The sequence below is a fragment of the Clarias gariepinus genome, chromosome 24 (assembly GCF_024256425.1).
Source record: "Clarias gariepinus isolate MV-2021 ecotype Netherlands chromosome 24, CGAR_prim_01v2, whole genome shotgun sequence".
Lineage (NCBI taxonomy): Eukaryota > Metazoa > Chordata > Actinopteri > Siluriformes > Clariidae > Clarias > Clarias gariepinus.
The window spans coordinates 25,202,501-25,210,000 of record NC_071123.1 but is presented as its reverse complement, the minus strand read 5'-3'; the positions used below and the strand labels follow the sequence as shown (position 1 = coordinate 25,210,000).

Here is a 7,500-nt window from a genome sequence, read left to right as displayed (position 1 = left end):
TGTTCATTTTGTTCATTAATTTAGCATTTTTGTATTTTTGATAAAATGAAACAATTTGTATAAAGCATTTCTTTCCATCTGCCTAAAACTCAATACACAAACATATAAATTCCTCTGTTTGGTGATGTTTAAGACTTATAATTCTTTACATAATTTTGAATGTATTTATGACTTATATAGCAATAATACTGTATTAATTTTGTTTTATTCTATTCAAGAGTGAAAAGGAAACGACACACTATTCAAAAGTTTACTTTACCGAGGTTTCTGACCTTATTTAGCTCATTAGCGCTTTGGCTTGTTCGTAATAATCATTAGGAAAGGCTAGGAGATTTATAAATCCTCCGACTCTTCATACCGCGTCCCAGACGCTGCACAGCTCTCTGAACATTAACGTCATTTTGCAAGATTCAGCATCCAGCTCAAAAGCAAGTGTGGACTGACCACATTCACATAAAACATGAAGAAAGGTCATGGGTAAAGGTTTTGGGAAATAAGGAGCAGAATTTGAAAGTTCAGCACGATGGTGGGTCGATCACGCTTTGGGCTTGTGTTGTCCCTGTTAGAGGGAGGAATAGATTTAATTAAATATCAGGAAATTCTGGAAGAAAACCTCACACTGTTTGTTAGATAAAGCCGAAAAAGAACAGAGGATGCATTCCTCCGGTGCAAATTCCCCAAGTGTGTATTTTTTTGTTGCTAAAAGCACATCTGTTGTTTGAAATTAATGAGTTTTTGCACAAACATGACGTGTTTTAACCCAGATGGCGTCATTCGTGCCATTTCAGAGGATAGATGCATCCACTTTAGAGCCAGATAAAAGTCGTGTGTAATTATGAGCATGAACCATCATGATGTTGCAAATCCGATCTGACGAAAAAAATCTGAACTGAATGATGTGGCTTGTAGACGGTCGGCTACAAAATGCGTTCACGAGCTGCGATACTCCCCGAAGGACGTTACTCTATTGATCAGCAGGGGGCACAAACTTTAGCTTCAGGCCTCCTAAAAAAATAGTCTTCAAAAGAGCTTTTGCTTAATATCTACAGTATATATCAAAAAAGAAAGGTTTAATCTGTACATCGGTCAGAACTCGCTCTGTCAATGATGTCTTTACGTTTCATATACAGGAGGACCGGAAACCAGTTTTCTGTCTGTTTGTCTGTTAGACAGATTCTGTTACGTCATCACACAAAACTGTCTGGACAGAATATAATGAATCTCCTGCAGTCCTTAGATCTCTGTCTGAAGTTTAATCTGCACCATCAGTGAATCTAAATGTGGAGTAAAAGTGATGTTATGAACAGTTATGTGTGGGATTTAATAATCTACTGTAAAATAATCTACTAATGCGCTACTGTCTCAATGTAAACAAACACCTGCACCAATAGATATTAATTAGAAAAGATAAAGTGAATATTTTGACTGGGATTAGTTCATATTTTCACTTTGGCTGAAATAACAGCGCTGAAGTGGTATAAGTGAATTTTAACACGCTGGAGTGGTTTTAAGACAAAACTTCATCTTTATCCTTTTATCTACTTTTTCCATTTCTCATCTGTGATTCACTCTCTGATTACCGAACAGGGAGTGTATTTGTCTGAGCACCAAAGAAAGACAACTTAGTGTAAACATCAACCTCTTGATATCCTCTCTTTCCCATTGACTGTTATGAGTTGAAATGACAGTAGATTTAAAATCTTGCTTTAAACTTGCTTTAAACAGTAAAAAACCAATAATGTATAATGTTCTCACACCAAACACAATTTGGAAAAATTACAGTTACAGTTAGAATTACGATAAAGGATTTAATTTTTGTTGCAGACAGACATGTACATTTTTTAAAGATTATTATTATTATTATTATTATTATTATTATTATTCTTTATTAGCCTGTAACTGAGCATACCCAATTTCCCTCTGGGATTAATAAAGTTATTTGAATCTTGAATTATCAGTTACTTTTAGGTTAAAATGTAGAAACAGTGGAGCAAACTGACCAATAAATAAACATCAACAATATTATAGAGAGAAAGCGATAAGATATAAGTGTGTGTGACACAGAAAAGATTGAGGGTGTATTGAGTGGGCGTGGTCTAAGGCGTGGACTACATATCCCATGAGGCTCAGCGCGTGCGACGCGTGTCAGGAAGCGGCTCGTTTCTAACGGGAGGAGGGAGGAGGAGGAGGAGGGGGAGGGGGGTTCGAAATGAGTGCGAGACAAAAAAGTAACAAGTTTAGATCAAAGAGAAAAAACATCAGAGTGAAAGTGAGAGAGACACAGAGAGAGAGAGAGAGAGAGATGAAGGAGAGGAGTGAGGGAGGAGGAAGAGAAGAGGAGTAGATCAGGAGCGCGCGGAGAGACAGACAGACGGAGAGAGAGAGAGAGAGAGATGGATGAGAGCGGAGCGCGGGGGACACGCGCACACACACCGGTGTTGGGTGAGTCCACGGAAATCATTCATTCATTCATTCATTCATTTTTTTTTTTTTTAAAAGAAACAGAATCGGCGGCACGAGCTCTATAATAAACCTCCCGTTGAAACCCTGTGCGCTTCTGCGCATGCGCGAAGCTCTGCCATATTTGAGTTAAATCTGCCTGTAATCAGACATGTGATTGGTCCGAAGGTGTTGATTAATTTCCTCAAACGGACCCATTCTTTCAGTGGAGAGGAGTGTGTTTCTGAGACTGAAGGAGTCTCCAGTGTCAGTCAGTACCGATCATCACCGAGCACCTCCTGGTACCCTACAGTACCGTATCATCCCCCTGGTACCGTACAGTACCATATCATCCTCCTGGTACCCTACAGTACCGTATCATCCCCCTGGTACCGTACAGTACCGTATCATCCTCCTGGTACCCTACAGTACCGTATCATCCCCCTGGTGCCGTACAGTACCGTATCATCCCCCTGGTGCCGTACAGTACCATATCATCCTCCTGGTACCCTACAGTACCGTATCATCCTCTGGTACCCTACAGTACCATATCACCTCCTGGTACCGTACAGTACCGTATCACCTCCTGGTACCCTACAGTACCGTATCATCCCCCTGGTACCGTACAGTACCGTATCACCTCCTGGTACCCTACAGTACCGTATCATCCTCTGGTACCCTACAGTACCGTATCATCCCCTGGTACCGTACAGTACCGTATCACCCCCTGGTACCCTACAGTACCGTATCATCCTCTGGTACCCTACAGTACCGTATCATCCCCCTGGTACCCTACAGTACCGTATCATCCCCCTGGTACCCTACAGTACCGTATCATCCCCTGGTACCCTACAGTACCGTATCATCCCCTGGTACCCTACAGTACCGTATCATCCCCTGGTACCCTACAGTACCGTATCATCCCCTGGTACCCTACAGTACCGTATCATCCCCCTGGTACCCTACAGTACCGTATCATCCTCCTGGTACCCTACAGTACCGTATCATCCCCCTGGTACCCTACAGTACCGTATCACCTCCTGGTACCGTACAGTACCGTATCACCTCCTGGTACCCTACAGTACCGTATCACCTCCTGGTACCGTACAGTACCGTATCACCTCCTGGTACCCTACAGTACTGTATCACCTCCTGGTACCCTACAGTACCGTATCATCCCCCTGGTACCGTACAGTACCGTATCATCCCCCTGGTACCGTACAGTACCGTATCACCCCCTGGTACCGTATCATCCCCTGGTACCGTACAGTACCGTATCATCCCCTGGTACCGTACAGTACCGTATCACCCCCTGGTACCGTACAGTACCGCATCACCCCCTGGTACCGTACAGTACCGTATCATCCCCTGGTACCATCTAGTACCGTATCATCCCCTGTTACCATACAGTACCGTATCACCCCTGGTACCGTACAGTACCGTATCATCCCCTGGTACCCTACAGTACCGTATCACCCCCTGGTACCGTACAGTACCGTATCACCCCCTGGTACCGTATCATCCCCTGGTACTGTACAGTACCGTATCACCCCTGGTACCGTACAGTACCGTATCATCCCCTGGTACCGTACAGTACCGTATCATCACCAACACCACCATACCTGGAGATACCAATTCTACAAGTGTCATGGGTTTATAAATATCCTGATCATATTACAGTTATAAACCTTTAATGAGTTTAATGAGTAATGAAACGTATCTTGTTCCTTTATAACATTCGTTCTCTCACTTAGAACCCAAGTGCAGCATTTAAACACTACACATTACCTTCAAATACAAACATATACATTAAATTAAAGACAAAGCTACATTGTTACAGAGTATCTCCGTTACATCATTCGCCCTCATTATTATTATTTATAAACAAACTTCAGATTACACGCGATGAGGGTGTGTAATGATGTGCAGGGTTCAGATGACTTTATTCATCTCCTAGGGAAATTGCTTTGTCTTGTTTACAGTTGCTTACTGTCGTTTTAATAAGAATGAATAATTAGACAGGGGGGTGTAAATAAAATAAAATAAATCTTAAAATAAAAACACTTAAAAACAGTAAATACCGTATTGCACTGAAGTATGAGCGTGAGTCATGATTGAGCTCACATATGCTGCAGTGGAGTGCTGTAAGGCCCGGTGGTATTAGTAAACGACTGAGAGACTGTGATGATACAATCACTTGTATTAATGTAATATTCCATCATTACAGACAGATACAGTACCATCAGCATGTACACGTTACAGAGAAGAGTCGTGTAATTTTGTGTCTGTTGATAGAAAAGATGTTCTGTAGAACACCTCCGGCTGAAGTTGCTCCTCTGGATGGAGAGCACGCTGTAGAAGTGTGAAAAGGACAGAATTCGCCTCTTTGCCACAAAATAGTGGCAAAATAGTTCAGAGCGCCACCTGTGGGATTATAAAGAAACAGTTGGTGCTTTACCGCCTCAAACGCCTCCAAATTTTCAAAACCCAACTTTTTTTCCCTTTCTTTCCATTTTTCTTTTTACTGAATTCTGGGACAAACTGTCTGTAAATATCGGTATTTGCACAATTCAAACACCCGGAACCGTAACCCAGTAAGGCCTCCAACAAACTCCCTACAGCCTACTCCACACTACTGCTTGCTATTTTGCACTAATTATTGTAGTGTATGTGACACGCAGAGCTACTTGCCCTACCTTGCACACTCACTTTATGTACATCTGTACTCAGGATCTGATTTATTTTCGTCAGTCGTCTTTATATAGGCTAACAGCCCACACTGCAACTTTGCTGTTTCTCTCTGTCTCCCACACACACACACACACACACACAGCTTCTGTTTATTTATCTCTCAGACCATATACAAAAACGTTAAAGTAAGTTTGTACGGTGTTTAGAGTGAAAATGAATTAATGATGAGAGAGCACCGTGTCACAGCTGTGAATCCTCTGTTACAGATGTGTCGCAGTAGTGTGTGTGTGTGTGTGTGTGTCTGGTTGCGTTCGTGTTGCAGGTATGACATAAGGTATCGCAGGTGTGTGTGGGTTGGGGATATGGAGTGTTTTGAAGAACAGCTGTAAAGTGTGTGTGTGTGAGTGTGTGTGTGTATGTGTTATGGATCTACATTATTTGTGTGATGTGTTATGATCGTACAGTTTTTAGGAAGGAAGTTTTATTTAATGCTGTAAGTAAGTGTGAAAACAGTATAAAGTGCAGTTTGCATGCAGGATGACTGTGAGTGTAGTGTGAGTACAGTATGAGTGTAGTGTGAGTGTAGTGTGAGTACAGTGTGAGTGTAGTGTGAGTACAGTGTGAGTGTAGTGTGAGTACAGTGTGAGTGTAGTGTGAGTACAGTGTGAGTACAGTGTAAGTGTAGTGTGAGTGTAGTGAGAGCGTAATAAAGGCGTAGCGTGAGTGTAGCGTGAGCGTAGCGTGAGCACAGTGTGAGCACAGTGTGAGCACAATGTGAGTGTAGTGTGAGTGTAGTGAGAGCGTAATGAAAGCATAGTGAGAGTACAGCGTGAGTGTAGCGTGAGTACAGAGAGTGTAGTGAGTGTAGTGTGAGTGTATTGGGAGTACAATGTGAGCGTAGCGTGAGCGTAGTGTGAGTACAGTGTGAGTGTAGTGAGTGTATTGAGTGTTGTGTGAGTACAGTGTGAGTGTAGTGTGAGTGTAGTGAGTGTAGTGTGAGTACAGTAAGTGTAGTGTGAGTGTAATGTGAGCAGAGTGAGTGTAGTGAGAGCATAATGAGAGCGTAGTGAGAGTACAGCGTGAGTGTAGTGTGAGTACAGTGTGAGTACAGTGTGAGTGTAGTGTAAGCGTAGTGTAAGTACAGTGTGAGTGTAGTGAGTGTATTGAGTGTAGTGTGAGTGTAGTGAGTGTATTGAGTGTAGTGTGAGTGTAGTGTGAGTACAGTGAGTGTAGTGTGAGTACAGTAAGTGTAGTGTGAGTGTAGTGTGAGTGTAGTGAGTGTATTGAGTGTAGTGTGAGTGTAGTGTGAGTGCAGTGAGTGTAGTGTGAGTACAGTGAGTGTAGTGTGAGTACAGTGTGAGTGTAGTGTGAGTGTAATGAAAGCGTAGTGTGAGTACAGTGTGAGTGTAGTGTGAGTACAGTGTGAGTACAGTGTGAGTGTAGTGTGAGTGTAGTGTGAGTACAGTGTGAGTGTAGTGAGTGTATTGAGTGTAGTGTGAGTGTAGTGAGTGTATTGAGTGTAGTGTGAGTACAGTGAGTGTAGTGTGAGTACAGTAAGTGTAGTGTGAGTGTAGTGTGAGTGTAGTGAGTGTATTGAGTGTAGTGTGAGTGTAGTGTGAGTACAGTGAGTGTAGTGTGAGTACAGTGAGTGTAGTGTGAGTGTAGTGTGAATAGTGTGAGTGTAGTGTGAGTGTAGTGTGAGTACAGTGTGAGTGTAGTGTAAGCGTAGTGTAAGTACAGTGTGAGTGTAGTGAGTGTATTGAGTGTAGTGTGAGTGTAGTGTGAGTACAGTGAGTGTAGTGTGAGTACAGTAAGTGTAGTGTGAGTGTAGTGTGAGTGTAGTGTGAGTGTAGTGTGAGTACAGTGTGAGCAGAGTGAGTGTAGTGAGAGCATAATGAGAGCATAGTGAGAGTACAGTGTGAGCATAGTGTGAGTACAGTGTGAGTGTAGTGAGTGTATTGAGTGTAGTGTGAGTACAGTGTGAGTGTAGTGAGTGTATTGAGTGTAGTGTGAGTACAGTGTGAGTACAGTATGAGTACAGTGTAAGTACAGTGAGTGTAGTGTGAGTGTAGTGAGAGTGTAGTGTGAGTACAGTGTGTGAGTGTAGTGTGAGTACAGCATGAGTACAGCGTAAGTACAGTGCAAGTGTCCATATAGTGTGAGTACATTGTGAGTGTGTGTACAGTGAGTACACTGAGCATGAGTACAGTGTGTGGAAAGTGTGAGGGACAGCTTGAGGACAACGTTAGTACAGTGTGAGGGTGAGTACATTATGATGACAGTGTGTGTCTGTGTGTGTGTGTCTCTGTGTGAGTGTCTATGTGTGTGAGTGTGTCTGTGTGTGAGTGTGTCTGTGTGTGTCTGTGTGTC

At 42.7% G+C, this 7,500-nt stretch overlaps 1 protein-coding gene across 2 annotated transcripts in view; it reads left to right on the top strand.

The window, feature by feature from the left end:
• Nucleotides 1-7,500, top strand: part of stard8 (StAR-related lipid transfer (START) domain containing 8) — a 30,247-nt gene that overhangs the window by 1,956 nt on the left and 20,791 nt on the right. Inside the window, exon 1 of one of the 2 annotated variants that reach the window (XM_053485513.1) lies at nt 2,259-2,442. The exons of the other annotated variant lie outside the window; for it this stretch is intronic. Coding sequence (XP_053341488.1) covers nt 2,394-2,442 — 49 coding nt within the window. The 5' untranslated portion in view covers nt 2,259-2,393. Of the gene's footprint in view, nt 1-2,258; nt 2,443-7,500 lie in introns of those variants that run through there. 2 annotated transcript variants of the gene reach the window in all.